The sequence below is a fragment of the Bos grunniens genome, chromosome 9 (genome assembly GCF_055505025.1).
Source record: "Bos grunniens cultivar Pamir isolate PY7600 chromosome 9, Bosgru_T2T1.0, whole genome shotgun sequence".
NCBI lineage: Eukaryota > Metazoa > Chordata > Mammalia > Artiodactyla > Bovidae > Bos > Bos grunniens.
In genome coordinates this window covers 102,424,793-102,449,017 of record NC_141173.1, presented here as the reverse complement: position 1 = coordinate 102,449,017, position 24,225 = coordinate 102,424,793, and the positions used below count along the sequence as shown (strand labels likewise).

General features: G+C 54.1%; 1 protein-coding gene across 9 annotated transcripts in view; it reads left to right on the top strand.

The window, feature by feature from the left end:
- RPS6KA2 (ribosomal protein S6 kinase A2) overlaps positions 1-24,225 on the top strand; it is a 328,366-nt gene that overhangs the window by 244,369 nt on the left and 59,772 nt on the right. For 8 of the 9 annotated variants that reach the window (XM_086318706.1, XM_086318708.1, XM_086318709.1 and 5 more), the window contains 5 exons: positions 2,137-2,218; positions 14,531-14,611; positions 15,692-15,771; positions 21,151-21,257; positions 23,927-23,964. In XM_086318706.1, the coding sequence (XP_086174832.1) occupies positions 2,137-2,218; positions 14,531-14,611; positions 15,692-15,771; positions 21,151-21,257; positions 23,927-23,964 (388 nt within the window). The remainder of the gene's footprint in view (positions 1-2,136; positions 2,219-14,530; positions 14,612-15,691; positions 15,772-21,150; positions 21,258-23,926; positions 23,965-24,225) is intronic. The other variant, XM_086318715.1, reaches the window with a different exon arrangement.

The window sequence follows — 24,225 nt, the reverse complement described above, 5'->3', positions numbered from 1 at the left end:
CGGTGCTCTGCCAGACACTGACCTCCTGACATGCCTCATCTCCCGGGGGCGGGGTGTGTCTCACTTGGGCGGGGCCGAGTCTCCCATGGGCGGGGCCGTTTGTCTCCCAAGGGCGGGGCCGCGCCTCCCAGGGGCTGGGGTGTCTCCCGTGGGCGGGGTCACGTCTCCCGGGGGCGGGGCCGTCTCTCCCGTGGGCGGGGCAGACTGGTCTGCCGTCAGGCCCCTGCTCCCCCACCTTCGTCCCTGTGTCCTGAGTCCGTCTCGGGTTGGGGGTGAGGATGCAGCCCCTCCTACAGCCCCACACTTGGGCGTGACTCCTGGAGCCAGAACCCCATGCGTCTCAGAAGGCTGGTGAGGGCCCCCGTCAGGGACACGTGGGCAGCACCCCTGCCTCCTGGACACATGCCCTCTGTGTGGGTGTCAGTCATTCCCGCAGCTTTTTCATCTGTTGGGAAGTACTGTTAGAAAAATTGGACACTGTTGTTTCTATCTGCACAGAATGTACTTTTCTTTCCTACTGGATACCCTAGGTTGGTTGGTTGGTTTTTCACTAACCTCATTCAACAATTATGAATGTGACTCTTAAGCTTAGCCTCTCAAACAGTTGTCTTTTCTTCTTGGTTTTCCCTCACAAAACATGTCAAAATGTGTTCCAGAAAATGTTAAGTGTCCACATGAGAATATATATAAAAGCCATTTAGAACCAGCTCTGTCTGTAAACTTCAGCTACTCAAAGCTAAAACATGGATGAGGAAAGCTAGAGAACCTAGCTTCTGGAGGGTCAGAGTCTGGCCTGTGTTGTCTGGCAGGGACTCTCAGGGTAGCTTCACTATGGATATTTACAGGGCATAATTACAATAAACCAAGTGATCTATCTCCCTGAAAACTTCTGAAGAGAGTTTGCTTTTCTGAACAAGTGTTCTGTTTTTACAAAGGAGGGTGCTATTCTAGTTCAAAACTGGCAAAGGAGTACATCAAGGCTGTATACTGTCACCCTGCTTATGTAACCTCCATACAGAGTACATCATAGGAAATGCCAGACTGGATGAATCACAAGCTGGAATCAAGATTGCTGGGAGAAATATCAACAACCTCAGATATGCAGATGAAACCAACTCTAATGGCAGAAAGTGAAGAGGAACTAAAGAGCCTCTTGATGAGAGTGAAAAAGCTAGCTTAAAACTCAACATTCAGGAAATTAAGATCGTGGCATCCGGTCCCATCATTTCATGGCAAATAGATGGGGAAACAATGAAAACAGTGACATATTTTGTTTGCTTGGGCTCCAAAATCACTGCAGATGACTGCAGCCATGAAATTTAAAAACGCTCGCTCCTTGGAAGGGAAGCTCTGACAAAGCCATACAGTGCATTAAAAAGCAGAGACCTCACTTTGCTGACAAAGTTTCATGTAGTCAAAGCTGTGGTTTTTCCAGTAGTTGTGTACAGATGTGAGAGTTGGACCATGAAGAAGACTGAGTGCCAAAGAACTGATTGCTGTCAAACTGTGCTGGAGAAGACTCTTGAGAGTCCCTTGGATAGCACGGTGATGAAACCAGTCAATCCTAAAGATCAACCCTGAATATTCACTGAAAGGACTGATGCTGAAGCTGAAGCTCCAGTACTTTGCCACCTGATGCAAAGAGCTGACTCATTGGAAAAGACCCTGATGCTGGGAAAGATCGAGGGCAGGAGGAGAAGGGGATGACAGAGGATGAGATGGTTGGATGGCATCACCGACTCAATGGACATGAGTTTGAGCAGGCTCCAGGAGCTGGTGATGGACAGGGAGGCCTGGCCTGCTGCAGTCCATGGGACTGCAAAAAGTCGGACACAACTTAACAACTGAACAACAGCAGCAATTACCTCTGATGTAGTGTTTCACAGAAAGAGAATGGTGCCCAAAACAAATATAATTGTTAAGATGAACACATAGCTTGAGTCCTCATAGGGTTGTACTAAATTAGATGAAACTTTTTTAGATGTTGGAGGAGATGTTACATTTAAGTTTTTCCTATAGCATATTTATTTTATTGGGATTTCCCACACTCCCTAGTGTGTCCCCTTGTCAGATCAAATAAGGAAAATGAGTCTGCCGTCTTTAACAGCTGCAGATGTCCTGTGTTCTCTTCCTTAGGTGTTCTTGGTGAGGAAGGTCAAGGGGTCAGATGCTGGACAGCTCTACGCAATGAAGGTTCTTAAGAAGGCCACCTTGAAAGGTGAGGGGTTGCAGAGGGCAAGACGCGCCTCACTGTGGTTGACCCTCTGCTTGTTATGAGGGAGTATAGCCCCCCTTTTAGTGTTGCTTGACTCCTGTATGTTGACACATTACTCTCTGATTGATAATACACAATACAAACATGTCCCTGAGTATTTAACGTCTCCCTAAAAAACGTGCACAGTCTTCGGAGGGAAAGCCACACTGTGTAAATACCACCCTCCACATATGCTTGGCTGTGACGTGCCGTTTGTGGGAAGGAGCCCTGAGGAGGAGAGCAGAAGCAGGTTGCTTCGGCTGTATTGGGCGACAAAGCAGCCTGAATCTGTCCATCAGGCTGGATTGCTCAGTTTTAAACAAAATGTGACTCACGACTGTTTTATTTCTCTTTCATCCCCCGGACTGAGTTTTAGAAATTCAGTCCACCTGATTCCCTCCCTCTGAACTCCTCCCACCCCACCTCCCAGCCAAGAGTGTGCACATAACACAGGTCAAAATAAGCTGTTATTTGAAACCTCTGTTCCAAGGGCATGGTCATGTAGGCAACAACATGCAGAACGGAGCACCAACTCCATCTGCTCTGATCTCCTCCTGGGGTGAGGGAGGGATCCCGGGTCCTGAACGGTGAGAGAAGGCTGAGCACACAGCACCTGGTCTGGACAGGTGAGGTGACGGGGTCTGTACTCACCCGTGCTCTTCACGGGGCAGGAGGGCGCCCGCCACGTGCGACCTCACGGGGCTCCCGGCAGGTGTGGAGCAGGTCGCAGGGGCTGTGAGGGGCAGGTTGTGTAACAAATAACAAGAGAACAGGGTGACCCCTGGTTCCAGGGAGAATGTGGGGGGTTGTTAGAACAGTTCTGTGGGCTGGCAGGGCAGTGAACCCGTTAGGCTGAAGACCAGATGGGGCACATCAATCCGGCTCATGGGGAATCCCAGGGCCAGGAGCCTTTTCCTGTGGTCCGTTCCCAGCTCTGTGTGACCCCGTGGACCGCAGCCCGCCAGGCTCCTCTGTCCATGGGACTCTCCAGGCAAGAACGCTGGAGGGGGTTGCCATGCCCTCCTCCAGGGATATTCCCGACCCGGGGACCGAACCCGTGTTGCTTACGTTTCCTTCACTGGCAGGCGGGTTCTTTATCACTAGCGCCACATGGGAAGCTTTCCAGTAGGGTGGGGGGCACATCAGACAAAGGCAGGAGAAGTTGTGCTTAGGACTTTGGGGCCTACGAAACCCACAGATGTCAAAGCAGGTCTTTCTTGAATTTTTAGGTCTTATGTCACAGTGTCCTCAGTGCCTGCGTGCAGGAGGCAGTACAAAATAATATCATTCTCTACCTTCAGGGCGGGGCTTCCCTGGCGGCTCAGGCGGTAAAGTGTCTGCCTGTAATGCGGGAGAACTGGGTTTGATCTCTGGGTCGGGGAGATCCCCTGGAGAAGGAAATGCAACCCACTCCAGTATTCTTGCCTGGGAAATCCCATGGATGGAGGAGCCTGGTGAGCTACAGTCTTTGGGGTCACAAAGAGTTGGACACGGCTGAGCGAGTTCAGTGGTTCACGGGTTCACCTTCAGGGCACTTCCTGTCTAGCTGGTAAATAAGATATATTTTTGAACAACATATAACCAATAAGATAAGATAGGAAATGCATAGATCAAATTATATATATATATATATATATATATATATATATATATAATGTCTTAGGTAGAAAGGAAGAAAAGAGTTTTTCGAAAGTCTTCATTCAAGAAGGATTTAGAAGGTGGGTGAGACTTAATATATTAAAAAATATTTTATAGGAAACAGGAATCAGGGTGACATTGTCAGCACAGCCCATGAAGAAAATATGGAAACTGCACACTTTGGCCAGACTAGAGCCTGCATCAGAATCATCTGTGCGTATTTGAGGAATGTTGTTAAAAGTAATTCCTAGTCCCCACTCCTGACCCACTAAATCATAATCTCTTAGGGGCAGAGCCTTGAGTTTGACTTTTCTAACAAACTGCCCCAGTAGCTCTTTTGTGCACAGAAGTTTTGGGGTCTCTGATGTAGGCATTCAAGTTTATTTTAGACCCTGGAGTTTTAATTCAGCCACATAATTTAAGCCATGCTACTTACAGTGAACATTTTTTATTGTAGCAGTAATAACATTTCTAAAATTGTTTGTCAGTTGAACTTGGCCAAGATCTCCATAATAATATAATTTTAAAGAATCATTCATTGTTAATAAAAGATGTATAGAAAACAAAGCAGCTTTTGACTTTCTATCCCTCACTTAAAATAATCTCATCACCAAACAGCAGTTTCATAGAAGTAGAAAGTCAGATTAGACTTTTTTTAACTCCAGATCATCAGAATGTCTAGAAAATGAACAGCTTCGCTGGCACTTCCACAAAAGTTAACAGAGTTAGCATATGACTCAACTATTCCAATCCTTTGTATATAACCAACAGAAACGAAAACATATGTCTACACAAAAACTTGTACATGAATGTTCATAGCCGCATCGGTCAATTCACAGTAGACAAAAAGTGGACAAATGCCCAATATCCATCCACTGGTGCATAAATAAAGTACGGTATGTCCATACAGTGGAGTATTATTTAGCAATCCAAAGAAATGAAATACCGATGCATCGTTGGCCCGGATGAACCTTGAAAACAAGGTTCTGGGTGCAAAGAAGTCAGTCACAGCGTTGCTCGTGTTGCAGGATTCTATTCAGATGAAAATCCCGCAGAGGCGAACCCACAGGGGGGAATGTAGCTGAATCGTTGCTGGGGGCTGGGAGGTTAGGGAGACAAGGATGACTGACTGGCCGTGGGTTTCTTTTAGGGGTGATGAAAATGTGTTATGACTGACTGTGGTGATGGCTGCACAGCTCCGAACATTCTGGAAACCACTGAGCTGCACGCTGTAGCTGGAGGGATTGAGTGGTGTATGTTTCCCAGTAAAGCTGCTGTTTTTAGAAATGTCAGCTGCTGCATGACATGGCCATTTGCTAAAACCCACACTTTCATCCTCAAAGCAGAGAGGTGCACTCTCTCAGACACAGGGCGGGCAGCTCCCTGTGGCTGAAGACACGGCAGGTCGAAGCAGGCACCTTGCTAGGCCACCCTCTGGCCGAGTATCCCAGCGGTCCCCTGCCATCTCCCCCCATCCGCACATCCCGTTAACCTCAGCAGCAGGCGCTCAGCACCTGACCTTGCTCCCCGCCCTCCCAGGTGGTGACTGCTCCTTCTTCCCATCGCGTCCTTCCTCCTGCCCCCAAGGAAGAAGGGCAGGCAGCGGGGAACCGGAGCCACGGGAACCTGTGTATCCACCCTGCTTTCCTTGTTCTGCCCGTCCGTTGATCTCAGCCTTGACCTCTTCACTCCTGTGCAAATACTCATCTCAGTGATTTTAGCCTCGTGGGTACGCGTGCATCCACATTTGTTTATAATCCGATTCAGTGTCCTTGAGAAAGTGCTCCTGATCCAAGGTTACACAGGGTAGGCAGGATATGAGATGGTGTTACAGAACAATCGAGACGTTGTTGTTAATAAAAGCGTGAGTGTCTCCATGAGTACAGGTAGATGCCTGTGTGTTACAAATAGCGAGTATATGTCATACGGGTAGGAAATGAGCCAAAACAAAAGCAGCCGTAGCAGCATTGAGAGCTTCTATTTTCATCTCTATATTCCGTATTCTAACTTTTCAACAAACAACATGTTTGACTTTGTATAACATGAAGTTTTTTTTGCGTAATATTCCAGAACAATATGCTTGACTCTGTGAAATTCTTTCTACATTGTGAGAATGGGTCACGTAAGCGTAAAGTCAGAAAAACTTCCCACTTTCTTGTGCTCCTTTCAAAACCAGCTTTCAAACCAAACATTTTATGTCGTCTATTTCGACTTTTCATAATGACCCATCACCAAAGAACAGATTTTTTTTTCCCCCAGACATGCAATCAGAACTTGTTTTCCTAAGAGAAAATATAGAAGTTTTACAAAACAGTCCTTTGTGTGAGGTGGTGATTGGACACGTCAAAGGGAGACCAGGTACACGTGGCCAAGTCCTCTGAGCCACCGAGGGGGCTTCTGACCTTCCCAGAACTTCCTTTCCCCTCACGTGTGGAGGAAGAGGGCTGTTGAGGTTTGTTTTGGCTCCAACACCTCTGCATCCATCAGCCTGAGAGGTTCAGATATTCACAAGCCGTTCTCGATATATCCTCAAAGCATCCCCGGTTTGCAGGCTCGTTAGTGAGTCAGAAGAACGTGTTGGAAAAGCAACATGTGTAACAGGGGCCCCCTCCAGGGTGCAGACAGCACCCCAGGAAAGTGCACCCGAAGAGCGAAACTGTTTTGAGAGGGGGAAACGGAAGGAGGCCGGGAAACTCGTGGAAATGACTGCAAACCTCCCGATCGTGTCTCAGGCACGCAGGTGACTGCTCCGTGTGCGTGACGGAGTGTGGCTGTCATTTGGGTTCCAAGTAACCTGACAAGCGGAGAATAGTCTCTGACAGTTCTGTTTCATCTTTAAATGAGTTTGGAGGTGTCGGGCGCCTGCCCCCCTTTCTGTAACGAGGCAGCACGCCATTTCTGAGGAAAATGTCAACTGCCGAAGCAGCTGACGGGTGACAAGCCTGCGGGAGAGCCGCCCCGTCCCGTCCGCACCCCCAGCCCCCGCAGGCCCCGCCAGCGGGTGGTGCTGCTCGCACCCCGGCTGCTAAAGGAGCCTTTCAGAGTGTTCGGTGTCTCTAATTGACAGCGTGTCTGTGTTCCTGACTCAACATTGACTTACCACAGGTGACAGCTCTAAATAACGAATCCCTGAGGCCGACACCCTGCCTGGTGTTGCAAGGGAATTTGATTTAAAAGACCACGTGCTCCCAAGCCTGAGCCCAGAATGAAGCAGGATGGGTCTCCGTCCCCCGTGTAGTGACCAGCCAGCGGGGATGTCACCCACGTTCACAAGGTGGTTAACAGGCTAACAGGCTGGAGTGCCCTGCGGGACGCTTACAGAGCGCTGAAATCACGTCAGGACGTGGTCTGGGCATGAGAATACGCGTGTCCCCTGTGCCCCGCCAGTGAGGGGACACTTATGCGGTGGCTGGGAGCGAAACACTGGACCCCGGGGTTCCGTCTGGCTGTGCCACCTCGGGTAACCCCTCCTGGCCGCCACTCCTACCTAACTGAGATGGTGGCAGCGACAGCACCTCCCTTACAATGCTGCTGATGTGAGGGTTAAACTCGTCCACGCGCGCGAAGTGCAGCCGTCACAAGGTTCAGAGCCCCTCCCTTCATTTCTGGGCCTCTTCTCCTTGGAGACTGGCTTTGGAGGTGTGTCTCTTCTTGTCCAGGCTTGCTTTGGGTCTGATGGAGTGCAGGAAGGAAGAGGCGGGTTGGGCCTTCATCGCCATCTGTTAGAAAGACGAACGTCTGGGTTCAGTCCTGGTTCCTCCAGCTCCGTGTGGAGCCTGTGATGGCGCTGGGCGCCACAAGTCACGTTAGTTACCAAGGATGCCCGGCACACGCTGGGGACCACAAGCACCCACCCCAGGACGGCTCCTCCTGTTGAATTCTCATTTTAGTGAGAACTGATGAGTTTGAGTAAACTCCAGGAGTTGGTGATGGACAGGGAGGCCTGGCGTGCTGCAGTCCATGGGGTCACTGAGCGACTGAACTGAACTGAACTGAAACATCTCTCCGTAACGTGGAGACAGCTTTTATTATGCGGTATGTCTTTACGTGGTAGTCTTCCGACAGGACTTCACTATGTTCTCACACCTAACTTTTCAGCTCTTTTCTCTATAAGTCAACTTTCTAAGCCCAGAGGAGATACACATTTCCTACTTTGAAGGAAATGGCTTGTGACCTGTTGATTCTAAAGGAAAAAGTATTGTGGCAAAATCTCGATGTTTAGCAAGTAACTGATAGACTGTCCTGGGCACCTCGTAGGTTTCCTGGCAGCTGCAGGTAGGTTCCAGCAAAAGCCTGGCCAGGAGAGAAGAGGGCGGGTCCCAGCGGCGCCTTCTGAGCCTCTCGGGGTGTCTCTCGGACCGCAGGGCTGGCCCTCCTCTATCCTTTGTCAAGGAGAGCTCTGACTCCATCCCTGGAGCGTCGGCAGGTACAGGACAGAAATGCGTGGATCCTGTTCACAATGACTACATCGCGAAGCCTAGCCTACTGGGTTTCAAGCCTCAGAATGTGTTTCGGGCACCATTCTATTTCCTTTTCTCTTACACTAAGATGCTTTGTTTTAAAAGCACTGCCTTAGAAACTGAGCTTCAGTCAGTGCCTGAGTTATTTTCGTGCTGATTCCTTCCTGGCCTTTCATTCACCTTTGGATGGTTGCAGATTCCTCGTCGGGGGTGGGGGGGCGGCGCAGGGGGAGGGGGTAGTCGGCAGATTCCAAGCCCACGAGTTCAGTGCCCTTGCTGATGGTGTTAGCTGCGTTTTATGATGAGGAAGTCGAGGTGCAAGGCAGTGAAGCCACACACTCAGAACCGCGTGACTTGGAGCTGGTGGCATCTGGGTTCCACGTTCATCCCCTCCCAGGTGAGGGGCACCTGGGACCAGCCTTGCCCCCCACCCACAGGGTATCGTTTCCCCATCAGGAAGCCTCACCACGCTGCCCCTGGGGTGTTCCCTGTCCAGGGGACCTGTTTTCCCAACGGGTGACCTAAGACCAAAGCGCTTCAGCTTGGGACACGCCTTGGTGTCCTGATGTGCGCCTTTCTACCAGAGCTGTATTTCTCACACTGTAGATAAAAAGTAGGGAACACGTTTTTTCATTTGCTTGCATCTTTAATGCCTGTGAACATGAAAGCATAACAGACTGAAGACTTAACGCTCAGAGTCTCTGGCAAAGAAGTTAGTTAAGTAACAAGTAAGCATGGCAGTCTGGGCTCCACAATCTAGATCGCTTTAGAGAAATGGAAAGGCAAGTCTTGAGGAGTGGTGCCTGATATGATTGTCAACGTAGTTGACACTTAAATTTTCGTCATTTCGGGTCTTCTCCCTTTTTTTTCTGGTGTGATGAGCAGCACAGCTTCCCCTGGGAAGCCCCTCTGTGCTGTAAACTTGACCTTTGAAGGCTAAAGGATCCTGTGTGAAGATGGACTTTTATTCTGCATTCAGGGTCTGCTCAGGGCAGAATTTCAGATCCGGCAGGATTTTGAGGACAGAGCCGGGAGGTGGTTAGTGTGGTCACTCAGCCGGGCAGAGGCTGAGTTCATCGCCAGCCGGGTGTCCGGCTCCACTTAAAAGGCTCAGGCCTCCCTGTGACCGCGGGAGACGCAGGTTCGAGTGCCCTGTGCTCCCCGGGGTGCTGCTGTACACGCACACATCTCCCGCCACCCGGGCCTTCCTAGGTCGCCTCCCACCTGGCCATTTGTCATTTTCACCGTGACTGAAGAGACCACACTTGTTTCTATCTCAGCCATCCTTTTCTTTTGAAATATAGTGTCTGTATAATAGAATACAATGTGACATAATGATATGATACGACAGGATGTATAATGTAGCATAAAAACAGTGTAATTAACGGAGGTTGGTTACAAAAGCAGCCATGGAAACCAGGTCCTAATCGCCCACGGGGGTGGTCTGAAGTATGAAAGATGCTCATCTCTCCCCAGTGTCTGCTGTTTGTGGCGTGTGTGTGCGCGGTCAGTCACATGTCTGACTCTTTGCGACCCTGTGGACTGTAGCCCACCAGGCCCTTCTGTCCATGGGGTTCTCCAGGCAAGAATACTGGAGTGGGTTGCCCTTTCCTCCTCCAGGGCATCTTCCTGACCCAGGGACTGAACCCACATCTCCTGCATTGGCAGGCGGATTCTTTACCACTAGAGCCACCTGGGAAGCCCCTACGATTTATTAGTGAATCTCAAAATAGCCTAGAACATGAGGATTTTTTGCATCTACAGTGTCAAGCCCCACTTGATTCCGGACTCACATGTGGGATACCAGAGAGTAGGCATCTCAGGGAGGCGCTGGCCTGGCTCCAGGTGCTGAGCTGGTCTGGACCCACCCAGCAGGAGATGGTTGGGTGACATTTCGCCTCAGGCTGTGTGAGTGTTTCATCATTTCTGTAACCCGCGGACCCGGTAACAGTGGAAGGATGGAGGAAGTACCTCTCTGGGCTCCTTTCTTTTCTTCTGCATCTCAGTCTTAGGACTGAGAATCCCTTGGAATCCTAAGCCTCCAGAGGCAGCATCAGAAGCGAGCCCCTTGCTGTCATATCAGTTTCTTTCTTGGTGGAGGGACGGCTCTGCAGCTGCCCGTCAGGTGGCCAAGGCAGCATTCCAGGCCTTTCGCTCCATCACCGATGGCCCGAGTGACAGTCACCACCCCGAGCAGGCGGGCTGTGGGCCCTGCAGGGCTAAGCCGGCACGTGCAGCCCCAGGTCCCTCGTTGCCTTCGGAGGGCTGGCCTCCCACGCGCGGTCTCACCTCTGAAGGGCCGTCCGTGGCACAGCTGTCCTTCCCGTGGTGTCAGCCCGACCCAGTCGCCCCCCTGGTCAGCCGCCTGCAGTGGCCCAGTCCTGCCGTGGGCCTGCCCAGCCTTTCCCTGGTCCTGCCGCCTTGGAGCCCGTGGGTTGTGTTTCGCCCGTTGATGCCCTGGGGCCAGTCTCACAAACCTGTTTGTGAAAGCGTGGTCCCCAGACGGGCGTGTTTATCAGCGCTGCGTTAAGTTCACTGTTGGGCTGGCGTCTTGGTTTCTCCTCTGTTTCTTTAAGCACAGTAAGAGTATTATGTTTAGTATGATGTATTTAGGCTCCTGGCCCTTTTGCCGTTTGTTTCAGATAATCTCGAAGTTTTTTGTTAGCCTTTAATTTTTTATGACCGTTTGGATGGAAACTTGTTTTGTAACTGAGTCTCTCACTCTTTCCTATGTTACTTCTTTCATTGCTTTTATTTAAAAATAAAGAAATCCCCACCCAAACCTCAGATAAGTATTTGATTCATCTTTTTTGTCATTTTCATGGCTTTTAAAAACACGTACCTCTCTAATAGACCTGGGATTTATTGTGTAAAATGTAGAGAGGGAATATATATTCATTTTTCCGCTTTCACTGGACAAACCTTAGAAATCTGAATATAAGGTGTCTTTTTCTGATTCTGTCCCCAGGCTTGTTATGACCTTTGGTTTCCGTTAGGAACACCATCATCAGCTGTGTGACTAAGCAGTGCTCCTCATTCCAGAGAGATCTGAGCTCAATGATAATAGCATCAACCCTATTTAGGGAATGTTTCGATTTTCCTATCCGGAGTCATAGAGTGAGCTTTGTGAGGAGATGGCAGGGAGGGTGTAGGAACACAGCATCCCCTCTCCCTGGCCACTTGCTCCTCTGGATTGCATCATTGGTGGGGGGTGGGGGGGCGGTGGGGGCTTCTCCCGGAGGAGGACTTCCCGGGGGGGCAGACAGCAGTCTCCCGTGGCCCCTCCCCAGTCTGCCTGGCTCCCTGAGGTCAAGGACACGGCCCAGGAGCCTGAGTGCATCAGACAAGGCTCCCCCCGAGGAGCTGCCCAGAGAGGCGTCCTGCCTGCCCTCATTGGGGAGCGGGCAGCCCCTGGCCCCCAGCACTGGTGTGGCCCCCTGTCCTTCCACATGTCTCGTCCAGGGTCTCCTGCTCAGACTGGGAAGGTGTTTGGAGGGGCATCGTCCTGATCCCACCGCTCACGTGCCCTTCAGGGTCTGCAGCCATCCTCCTCTGCCTCTTCTACTGAAGGAAGGGATTCGGGGTCTGTTTCCCGAAACCCTTTGGTGTTGCCACTGGCGGAGCCACCGGAGCCTGTAACCCAGGACAGGCAGGAAATGGAGCGACTCCTTGTACCGTCTCCCCGGGGATTGTCTTGCTTGTCCCCTCGCTGGTTCTCCTGAGCAGCGGCAGAGCCGGGGTCAGAACTATTAGGGATTCAGCTAGACACACACACACATTCTTTTTTATGTTCTTTTTTGCTATGGCTTATCTCGGGATTTGACGACGGCTGCCTGTGCTCTCCAGCAGGACCTTGTGTATCCATCCTGGACGTTTGTTTGCAAACTGCAAGCAGTTTGTTTGCCTCTTCTAACCCCAAGCTCCCAGTCCATCCCTCCCCACCACCCCCCACCTCTTGGCAACCATACTTTCATAAAACTAAATAAATAAGAAAGAACTACCGGGTGGTGAATGAGCTTGGGCTGGGGGTGCATCCTGATGGAGCCGTTGGGATTCTGCCGCAGGGCGTCCTCTCTTGCAGCCGCAGTCCTGCGTGAGTAGACTCGTATGGTGCTTCTCCTTTTTTGTCTGGCCGACTTTGCTTAGCATAGTGTTTCTAGGGCTTATCCCTGCTGTAGTGTGTGTCCGAATTTTATCTTGCAGGGCTGAGTAATATTCCACCACGTGGCCACGCCCCCTTTTGTTTATTCAGCCATCCATCAGTAGGCACATGGGTGGCCTCTGTCTCTTTTGCTCTTGTGACTAACACTGCTGTGGATATGGGTGTGCGCAATCTGCTGGAACCTCTGCTTCGGTTCTTGGGGAGTGGGTGCGCTGGGTCCTGTGGTATTTCTGTGTTTAACTTTGTGAGGAGCTGCCAGGAGGTTCTCCACAGGGGCTGCACCGTTTCGCCCTCCCACCAGCTTCTCCACATCCTTACTCATGCTTGTTATTTTCCATTTTTTGTGGGTTTTTTCCCCCTATTATAGCCATCCTTTGGGAAGGACTTCTTAAATAAAGGGCTTCCCTGGTGGCTCAGATGGTAAAGAATCTGCCTGTAGTGCAGGAGACCCAGGTTTAAGTACATGTCAAAAGGCCAAAGAATGAATGACTTAAATACCCGATTCTGAGGGTGACATTCATCATACTTGCCACACTTAGGAATTCCTGAGGGAAGTTTCTGCCTTCACACACACGGGGCCGTAGGAGGTCACCTGGACACTGCCCTGGGTGTACCAGTTTGCTCGTGGGAATTTTGGCGTTGTTCTTAGTTTCAAGCAGTGACTTTGTTTTTCATTTATTTTTGCCTCAAAACTTATTCCGTCTGTGTTCCCAGACGGCTACACTTTGGACAGTGTCAGCACTGAGAAGAACGATACTGTGATTTGTTAGAACAGACTCATGTTTTAAAATCCATAGCTCACAGTTATCCCCAGGAAGAGTGAGAGAAGGGGTGTTCCTCTTGATTCCTAGTCCCATCGGAAATGAGAAAATGGGGCTACACTTTGGACAGTGTCAGCACTGAGAAGAACGATACTGTGATTTGTTAGAACAGACTCATGTTTTAAAATCCATAGCTCACAGTTATCCCCAGGAAGAGTGAGAGAAGGGGTGTTCCTCTTGATTCCTAGTCCCATCGGAAATGAGAAAATGGCTGATTTGTGACCCTAAATGACCTAAGCAAGGACCGTATGCAAGCTAACTGATGAAGAATTGTAAGGGAACCCACAGGCCATTCGGTACTAAAATGTCGTCCCTCAGGCTACTGCTTACTTACAGAGCGACCTGTGCGTTTTTCCAGTGGGAGGCGGGTGACCTGCCGCCTTGACCCAGCGGAGTTCAGCGCCCTGAGCAGAGGTAGCACAGCAATCCTGCCCCACCCACTGCCCCTGGGGCCTGCAGCGTCACCCCGGAGGTGTTTTTGCCAAAACTGTTTGGCCTCAACCTTAAAAAGCCTCCAGACCTAACCTTGGTTCATAAGAAATATGGGAGTTATAGCAACCAGTAAGGCAATAATCAGTCACAACTGGAGACAATCTACAAGAAAACTGGGCTTAACCCTAAAAGCCCACAGAAAGCGCAAGGAGAGAAAGATGTGGGGCCATTTTATTCCAGAAGCAAAAGGAATAAGGAAATGCAACCATTAGAGGTGCTGTGTGAACCTTGACAGAACCCTGTGCTGGAAAATAGCAGCTGTGACTGACCTAGGGCAGGACTGGGATGTGGACGGGGAGCTGGATGATGTTATGGAATGAGGGTTAGTTTCCTCAGGGGTGGCAGTCGTGTTCGGGTTATGTAAGAGACTGTCCTCTTCTTAGGAGATGCTGCGTGTGTTATAAGTGCACTTGGGGTGGAAGGTCATGGTGTCGATGATTTATTATCAGACTTTTGGCTAAAACGTGTGTATGTGTGGGGAAGAGAGGGCAAGAGAAAATGTGTCGAATGTGAGCAGTTGTTGAATCCAGGTGGAGGCTTCAGGAGTGGCCATTCAGCCTGCTCTTTAAACTTCTGTATCTGTTTGAGAAGTTTGTGACAAAAAAAAAAAGTGGGAAATTATCTATATCTAAAGTTTTGTGTTCCACATTCTCCAGAACCTGACTCCTGCCTTTGAAAGTCTTCATTTTTTTCTGTCTTGCAGTTCGGGACCGAGTCAGGTCAAAGATGGAGAGAGACATCCTGGCAGAAGTGAATCACCCTTTCATCGTAAAGCTTCATTATGGTCTGTGTGTGCTCAGTCATGTCCGACTCTTTGCGACCCCCTGGACTGTAGCCCACCGGGCTCCTCTGTCCATGGGTTTCTCCAGGAAAGAATACTGGAGCGGGTTGCCATTTCCTACTCCAGGGACTCTTCCCAACCCAGGGATGGAGCCCAGATCTCCCGCACTGCAGGCAGATGCTTCATCAGCTGAGCCACCAGGGAAGCCCTGCGTTTCTAAAACCCCAACATTATAAGCTCTGGCCTTGACGTTCAGTAAATGAAGTATCCAAGTGTGTGGGGGTGTCAGCGCCCCTCCAGCCGACGCTCTGTGTAGGACACAGATGCCACGTGGTGGGCCAGCGGTAACAATGGACTGACCGTCCGGTGGCCGCGGCATTGCTTTCTCTTGACCCTCACGTGCCCGCAGACCCCTCTGACCGAGGCGTGCCCTTGCTCGTGGTGGGCGGGGGCAGAACCATAGACCGCACGCCCCTACCTGTGGCCCTCGGGGCCCAAACCGAGGACACGAGCCCCACGGCCACCAGGTGCAGTAGCCAGGCTGTCCCACCCCAGTGCGGTCCTCAAAGGAGGAACGGGCGGCGGGCGTCCTTGAACCCTGAGCTGCACCGAAGCAGCTCCGTAGAAGGGCAGAGTGGTCCCGGACGGTCCAGTCGCCCTGCCCCTCCCCAGGCAGCTCACAGCAAAGCCGACTCTCCGACGAGACCCAGTTGGCCCGGTGTTCACAGGGGTGGTGAGAGCACAGGGACCCACTGACATTTTTCCCTGCGTGTCGTTCAATCCCCTTAGTGATTGAGAAAGAAAGAAGGGGAGGGAGTGGGTAGGAGAGGACAAGAAATAGTCTCCAGACTGTTCGTGAGAAGCGCAGGCAGAGCTCTTTGCCGTGGGCCCCCTCTCCCTGAGCGCCGCCCCCCACACTGTCCACCCTGCCCCAGGCCTGCATCTGAAATGACTCGGCATTAGAGACCACACGGTGCTGTCTGAGCCAAAGACAGACGGGCTCCTAGCGCTCAGCGCTGGCCCCAAGGGATGACGGCCACCCCAGGCACTGTGAAAAACGCTCTCACCTCTCTCCGTCTGCAGCCTTCCAGACGGAGGGGAAACTCTACCTGATTCTGGACTTCCTGCGCGGAGGGGACCTCTTCACCCGGCTCTCCAAAGAGGTACACAGTGTGGGCTGGGGCTGTGGGTGGCTGCCTAGAGTCTGCAGGACACAGAGGGGTGGCAGGAGGGGGCTGTGTGTGAGTGTGTGTGTGTGCATACATGCACACGTATGTGTGCCGGTGGCATGTGTGTGTGCGTGTGCAGTATACGTGTGCACGTGTGGTGGTGGGGTGTGTATGACGTGTGTATAGGTGTATTACTTGTTTTAAAGAAGTCTCGCAAGTCACACGGAGAAGAAATCTGCTGTCCTCGAAGAAAGTGTTCGTCACTCAGTGATGTCCAACTCTTGGCGACCCCATGACTGTAGGCCGCCAGGCTCCTCTGTCCATGGATTTCCCAGGCAAGGGTACTGGAGTGGGTTGCCATGCCCTTCTCCAGGAGATCTTCCTGACCCAGGGATCGAACCCAGGTCTCCTGTCTTGCAGGCAGATTACTTACTGACTGAGCCATCAGGGAAGGATCTTCAGAAAAGAGGCTTCCCATGACCCCCGTGGAGTTCTCGAACCACCCTTGTGTAGAGCAGATGGAATTATTTACTGACTGAGCCACCAGGGAAGGATCTTCAGGAAAGAGGCTTCCCATGACCCCCGTGGAGTTCTCGAACCACCCTTGTGTAGAGCAGATGGAAACTTGGTCATGTCACGTGGGAAAGACTATTTCACGGGATCGGTTTCCACTGTAGGAAGATGCTGTTAACACGGGGACCACACTTCCTGGGAGGGGCGTCTGGGGCGTCCAGTTAGGGCTGCGCGCGGGAGACCTGCGTGACCCCAGCCACTTCACAGCCCCAGGGCTTCTCCTTGCCCCCAGTACCTGACGGGAACCTTCTAGAATGGCTTGAGGCTCAACATGGAAGCTCTCTGGCTCCTGCTTCATGGGATGGAAAACCCAGTCTCCTGCTCCAGGCAGGGGTGACTCTGGACTCTTCGTCCTGATGATTGCGTGCGGTTTCCCTTACTCAGAAGAGAGGGCGGCAGCGTTGGTCACGATGCAGCAGCAGGTTTGCGACCCTCTGATGCAGCCTCGCCCCCGCCGTGGGGCTCCTCTTGGCCATAACAAAGGATTCAGCTGCCCGCTCCCTTTCCTCACCACTCACTGGCACAGCAGGAGAGCTGTCCACCCTGCGTGACACTCCGAAGTGAGCAGTCAGTCATGGTGGGGCAGGGTGGGGTCCCTGAGACGTCAGGCTGCCCTGTCTCTCCATCTCCCACCGGACCGCCAGGTCACAGCACAACAGATGTATCGGGCTCTTTGCATATAGACTGAAAGCATGGCTTGGAGAATCAGGTCCAAGTTCTCCAAAAGCTTTCTGGGAGCGGGTCTCTGGTCCTTCAACCTGCCTCCCAGCTGAGCTCAGTTTCCAGGGAGGCTGGATCGTTGAGGCTGGCGTTTCTCTCCTGGCGCCTCTTGGTCTGCTCCCCGACCTTGTCTACAAGAGTCAGGCTGCCTCCACTGTGACGCACGCTGTCGTTGGGCTTCTGGGCCAAAAAGGCAACAACGGTTAGCAAAAAGCCTACCGCGGCTCCCAGTGGGGCACGTACGGCTCCGCGGCTCCCAGTGGGGCACGTACGGCTCCTGGAAGACCCTGTATTTCAGAGCTGAAGTGAAGTTGTCCAGTGTGGGCTCAACAGGGTCTCAGAGTTCACGGACACACGGGAAATGAACGTTACCCTAACTCTACGTGAAAAAGTATTTTCTTTCCGTTGTTTTCCCCGAGTCCATTGGATGGCATCCTTGTGAGTGTCGGTCTCAGCACTGACTCCTTTGAGAACTCACATCCGTGGATGTTTCATTCCCGAAGAGAAACTCTGTCATTTGAACTTGGAGGCCGTCCTGAGCTGAGTCCTAAGAACAGCCAAGAAGAGGAAACGGTGACTGTAAGCCTGGACTGCAGGCACGCCGGTGTGCTTATGTCCAGAGGTGGGGACGGTCAGGCGAAGGGGAACCCAACAGCCAGCAGCATCTGATGGCAGAGAAGCCCCCTGAGCGTGTTGGCCAATTTAGGGAAGAAAGACCCAGCCAGGGAAGGAGGTGCTGGTCAAGCGTGGAGACGGAACAAGTGATTCCAGAGGCCGGAGGGGTGGCAAGGGTTGGCGGGACCCTGATGCTTCCCTCCAGGACTTGGGGTGCATGTCCCGGCCCCACTGGGAGGCACCCCCTTTGTGAAGGGGACGAGCTCCACCTGCACCAGCCTGATGTCATCACGTTCGTTTCCCCAGACGACCCTTATCCTGGCCCCAGCTTCCCGTGCAGCCTTCTGATGGTGTGTTGATTTTCAGAGGGAGTTCAGCCATGACACGGGTTTCTGCTGTCTGTGACGCTGACTTCTCATGGTGCAGGTAGAGAACGCTTTCTGGTAGCATCTGGCTTGCTGGTGAGGTGACTACAGAATTGCATGCGTGTTCTCACAGCCGCCATGGACAGGGAGATTGTGGGAGGCAATGACCTGGAGGTCTGCTAGGCGCCGTGGCCTTGAGTGTGTTTCAGCTGAGCCAGGATCCCTCTCCCACTGGCCTCCCCAAGAGGGGCACCTGCCGACGCCACACGAGTGGGTCGTGTTAGTGGACTCGTCCGCTTCGGAGAGACAGCGGCTCCTCGTCCGTAACCCGAGGCGGGAAGATGTGAGGTCTGAAGGAGGAGAAATGAGATTCAAGACGTGGTCTCAGGAAACCTTTCAGGCCTGTTTACATCGACCTTCACAGCGTGGTTTAGATGGTTGTGTTATAATAAAATGGTACATCCCAGGCAGAGAAGACATCTTGAGAGTCCCTTGGACTGCAAGGAAATCCAACCAATCACCAATCCATCCTAAAGGAAATCAGCCCTTCGAATATTCATTGGAAGGACTGATGCTGAAGATGAAACTCCAATACTTTGGCCACCTGATGCGAAGAGCTGACTCATTTGAAAAGACCCTGATGCTGGGAAAGATTAAAGGCAGGAGGAGAAGGGGATGACAGAGGATGAGATGGCTGGATGGCATCACTGACTCAATGGACATGAGTCTGAGTAAACTCTGGGAGTTGATGATGGACAGGGAGGCCTGGCGTGCTATGGTTCAGGGGGTCATAAAGAGTCAGACACAACTCAGCGACTGAACTGAACTGAACTGAACATCCTAGGCACTTGTATTAAAACATAAACCCAGAAACACACTCCCAAGCCACATGGTTTGAGGGGCAAGAGAAGCTTGCCCAGAGGAGAGAACCCAGCCCGGTGTTCCACCCACAAGCCAAGTCACTTTGTGAGAAGAGCCCCCAGATTCACTGGTCCTGAAACTGCGACGAGAACTCATGCTTCTGTTGTAGGAGCCGGAAGAGCCTGGTCAGGGCCATGGTCTGCAGAGCGGAGCTGTGCTCAGGGCTTGGGGCTCAGTGCTCAGTGCTCAGTGCTCAGGGCTCAGGGCTCAGGGCTCAGTGCTCAGTGCTCGGGGCTCAGTGCTCAGGGCTTGGGGCTTGGGGCTCAGTGCTCAGTACTCAGTGCTTGGGGCACAGGGCTCAGTGCTTGGGGCTCAGGGATCAGGGATCAGTGCTCAGTGCTTGGGGCTCAGTGGTCAGTGCTCAGGGCACGGGGCTCAGTGCTCGGGCTCAGGGCTCAGTGCTCAGTGCTCGGGGCTCAGGGCTCAGGGCTCAGTGCTCGGGGCACAGTGGTCAGTGCTCGGGGCACAGGGCTCAGTGCTCAGGCTCAGGGCTCAGTGCTCAGGGCTCAGGGCTCGGGGCTCAGGGCTCAGTACTCAGGGCTCAGTGCTTGGGGCTCAGGGCTCAGGGCACAGGGCTCAAGGCTCAGGGCTTGGGGCTCAGGGCTCAGTGCTCGGGGCTCAGGGCTCAGTGCTCAGTACTCAGGGCTTGGGGCACAGGGCTCAGTGCTTGGGGCTCAGGGCTCAGGGCTCAGGGCTCAGTGCTCAGGGCTCAGTGGTCAGTGCTCAGGGCATAGGGCTCAGTGCTCGGGCTCAGTGCTCAGGGCTCAGGGCTCGGGGCTCGGGGCTCAGTGCTCAAGGCTCAGGGCTCGGGGCTCAGTGCTTGGGACTCGGGGCTCAGGGCTCAGTGCTCAGGGCTCTGTGCTCGGGACTCAGGGCTCAGCACTCAGGACTCGGGGCTCAGGGCTCAGTGCTTGGGACTCGGGGCTCAGTGCTTGGGACTCAGGGCTTAGGGCTCAGTGCTTGGCACTCCGTGCTCAGGGCTCAGGGCTCAGTGCTCAGGACTCGGGGCTCAGGGCTCAGTGCTCGGGGCTCAGGGCTCAGGGCTCACGGCTCAGTGCTTGGGACTCGGGGCTCAGTGCTCAGGGCTCAGTGCTCAGGGCTCAGTGTTTGGGACTCAGGGCTCAGCACCTAGGACTCAGGGCTCAGGGCTCAGTGCTTGGGACTCGGGGCTCAGTGCTCAGGACTCGGGGCTTAGGGCTCAGTGCTCGGCGCTCAGGGCTCAGTGCTCAGGGCTCAGTGCTTGGGACTCGGGGCTGAGTGCTCAGGGCTCAGTGCTCAGGGCTCAGTGTTTGGGACTCGGGGCTCAGCACCTAGGACTCAGGGCTCAGGGCTCAGTGCTTGGGACTCGGGGCTCAGTGCTCGGGACTCGGGGCTTAGGGCTCAGTGCTCGGCGCTCAGGGCTCAGCGCTCAGGGCTCAGTGCTCAGGACTCAGGGCTCAGTGCTCAGTGCTTGGGGCTCAGTGCTCAGTGCTCGGGACTCGGGGCTCAGTGCTCAGTGCTCGGGGCTCAGTGCTCAGGACTCGGGGCTCAGTGCTCAGCGCTCAGTGCTCGGGGCTCAGTGCTCAGGCCTCAGTGCTTGGGACTCAGGGCTCAGTGCTCGGGGCTCAGGGCTCAGTGCTCAGCACTCAGGGCTCAGCACTCAGTGCTCTGGGCTTGGGGCTCAGGGCTCAGTGCTTGGGACTCAGGGCTTGGCACTCAGGACTCAGGGCTCAGTGCTCAGTGCTCGGGGCTCAGGGCCCAGGGCTCAGGGCTCAGTGCTTAGGACTCGGGGCTTGGCACTCAGGACTCGGGGCTCAGTGCTCAGTGCTCCGGGCTCAGGGGTCAGGACTCGGGGCTCAGCGCTCGGGACTTGGGGCTTGGCGCTCGGGACTCGGGGCTCAGTGCTTGGGACTCGGGGCTCAGGGCTCAGTGCTCAGGGCTCACGGCTAGTCCTCGGGGCTCAGTGTTCAGGACTCAGGGCTTAGTGCTCAGGGCTCATGGCTAGTCCTCGGGGCTCAGTGCTCAGGGCTCAGTGATCAGGGTTCAGTACTCAGTGCTCGGGGCTCTGAGCACTGTGATTTGGGGCTCGACGCTCAGGACTCGGGGCTCGGGGCCCAGGGCTCAGGGCAGGCCTCAGGAGCAGCGTCCTGTCTCTACACCCAGCGGACCGAGCAGGCTGAGTCTCCTCTGTCTCCTGCAGGTGATGTTCACGGAGGAGGACGTCAAGTTCTACCTGGCGGAGCTGGCCTTGGCCCTGGACCACCTGCACGGCCTGGGCATCATCTACAGAGACCTGAAGCCAGAGAAGTGAGCAGCCCCCCGCCCCGCCGAGACCTCACTCTGTCCCTGTTCCCCTGGGTGCACACACCAGGCTGGAGGCCGGGGACGTCCCGGTGCCACCCCCGCACACGGGGATTCCACCTGCCTGCCCCCCGGAAGGGGCCAGACGCAGGCATGGCTTGTGCTGAGACGTGTGGGATGGCCCCGCTCCCCACCTGACCCTCTGAACACCTCCTGCCCAGGCTGCACCCCTGCGGTTCAGGGGAGGCTGGGCAGGCTGGAGGCGGCCCTCTGCCCCTCCAACCACACCTGCTGTCCCCCTTAGGTGGGGCCCGTCCTGCAGGGGGCCCGTCCCCCACACACCTCCTCCTCCAGGCTGGCCTCTGGCCCACCTCCACCTCCAGGTTCTGGAAGCCCTTCAGCTGCCTCAGCGGGCCCGTTTCTAGGTGATGAGTCAGTTGAGCTGCTCCAAGGTTTTCTAAAAGACAGTGGACCAGATTTGCAGCCCAGATCCCAAATAGATTCCTGTATCTTTGGCAACGATCATCTGTAATGTTGTTTCTACGATATTTTGCTAATCCAGTCTAAATTTTTTTAAAGTCCCCCCACATAGTAATATTCTTATTTCAGGCATTTCCCTGCTATTTTCTATGCAGAGCTAACAGTCTAGGAGGGACCCACTTGGAAAGGAGGGGTCTATAGGGTGCTGTTTTAAGTTCAGTGGTCTCTACTGCAGAGTTGGTGATTTCTCAACCCTCTGAAGTGGTTGACAACACCCCCCAACCCCCCCCCTCCCCCCGTAGACTGAGGTCCGTGCCTGCCGCTGGATAGGTGGGGCCTGGAGGGACCCCAAGGCTTGGGGCGAAAGGCAACCCAGGTCCTGAGGGCTCAGGAGGTGAAACTCCCCGCCTTATTCTCCGTCCCTTACTCCTTCACCTGCCGCGACCTGAGAAAAGCACACACTCTGCTCTGAGACGCAGCCGCCACTGACGGAAGCACCCGGGTTTGCCCGGAGGCCAGGAATGTTGGCAACGCCTCTGACACAAAGCGCGTTTGCCTGACACCCACGCCCGGCATCAGCCTGAGCGCCCGCTGGGCAGAGCATCTCTGGCCGCACGTGTAAATGATGAATGTGTGAATAACCGTGAAAGGCCCTCTCCTGGGTGTCCCTGTGCCCGGCAAACGCCGCCTTCACCGCGGGTGCAGGGCCACCATCACCCCTGCCCTGAGCCCTGGGCCACCCGGAGGGCAGCACCCCAAGTCTCCCTCTGGTTAAGGATCAGAGAGATCCGGACAGTTAGACGTGGTAATACGTCAGTGCAGGCGGAAGAACGAGAATTAGGAGTTAATCTTGAGAGTTGCTCACTTCTGGGGCAAAGGTGAAGTGTGCCTTGGAAGCAAAGACGAGAACATTTGCTTCTTTCATTATAGATGTCACCTCAGTTATATGCTGTAGCTTTTTCCTGCCCTTTTCCATGAAATAGTGGGTATTTTAATCCCATGGCTGATGTTTTTTAATTGTGGCAAGGTGAGTATAACATAAAATGGACCATCTTGACCATCTGCAACGGCACAGGTTAGTCGTGTCAAGAGCACTGACACTGTTGTACGTCACCACCCTCCGTCCCCAACTCTCCATCCTGCAAAACCGACACTCTTCCCCGTGGAAACACCGCCTCCCACCCCCCACTCCCCGTCTCCACGGACCTGACCGCTCTGGGTCCCCACGCAAGTGGGGTCACACGGCATCTGTCCTGTCCCGCTCTGGGTCCCCACGCGAGTGGGGTCACACGGCATCTGTCCTGCTGTGACCGACACTGCCCTCCGCCTAGTGTCCTCCTGGTGACCTGTGTCCCAGCTCCCTCCCTTTCCCAAATGTGTTTAAGGATCCACATGTTAATCCTCACAGTCTACATCCCAGTCTCTTTGGAGCTGGGCTGACACCTCCCAGGAGCTGGGGGAGCAGGGTTTAGTTACAGCAAAGAGCGAGACGGGGTGACCAGAAGCCCCCCAGGAGCCGTGGGCTGCAACCTGGAGCAGGGCCTCGCAGGGCGCTGGCCTGCCTCCAGCCCCGCCGTGCCCCCCGCAGGAGCAAGCCCGGCCCCACGGCAGAGAGCCGGGGGCGGCAGGACAGGGCTCCTGGTGGGGCTCCCAGGTGGCCCGCACCCGCGACGAGGGCCGGGGCCAGGGGACCAGCCTGAGATCTCACGGGTTTCCCTGGAGCTCGGGGCTGGTCCCAAGAGCCAGGACAGGGCTCCCGGGGAGATCCGGGGAGAAGGAGTGGGCTCCGGCCAGCCAGCGCCCGCCTGGGGACAGGAGATCCCTGAGGGGCTCTGTGTCTGCACAGCTCAGGCACTCCTGGCCCATCCCAGCCCTGTTCTCACAGGGCAGGCAGTCCTGGGGCGGGGGGGCAAACCGTCCCCCCGGGCTTGAGAAGGTCTCAGACCTGCCATCCCCCGCGAGCCTGGTGAACAGGTACAAGGACACAGGGGTGCCCCCTGCCCCATACACCGAGGGTCTGTGCGCGCCCAACCCAGCGGAAGCTGCTGACCAGAGACGCAGCGGCCGGGAGGCCAGCAGGCACCCCCTATCTGGCATGGAGACTGCTCCCCGGGGCCTGGGCGGGTCCCCTGGTGTCCACGTGCCCTCTCCCATGTCTCTTCTCAAAGCATCTGTTTTCCTCCCCTTTCTTCCAGCATCCTCCTGGACGAAGAGGGGCATATTAAGATCACAGGTGTGTAAGTCTCCCCTACCCCCCACTGTTGACTTTGTCCCGGCCCTGGTACACGGGGCACCAGCCCAGGCCCCCATCAGCAGCGCGTGCACACGCATCCCCGTGGCTGCAGCTCCTTCTGGTCTCCCTGAGGCCTCTTCTCTCCTCTGGGCTGGCTCACCCCACTCCTGATGCCCCACCACGTCCCCGCGCAGAGCACAGAGTAACTGACAGTAACTTCTCTCTAATGTCACAGTTAGACTTTTTAAGCTTCTCGTGAAT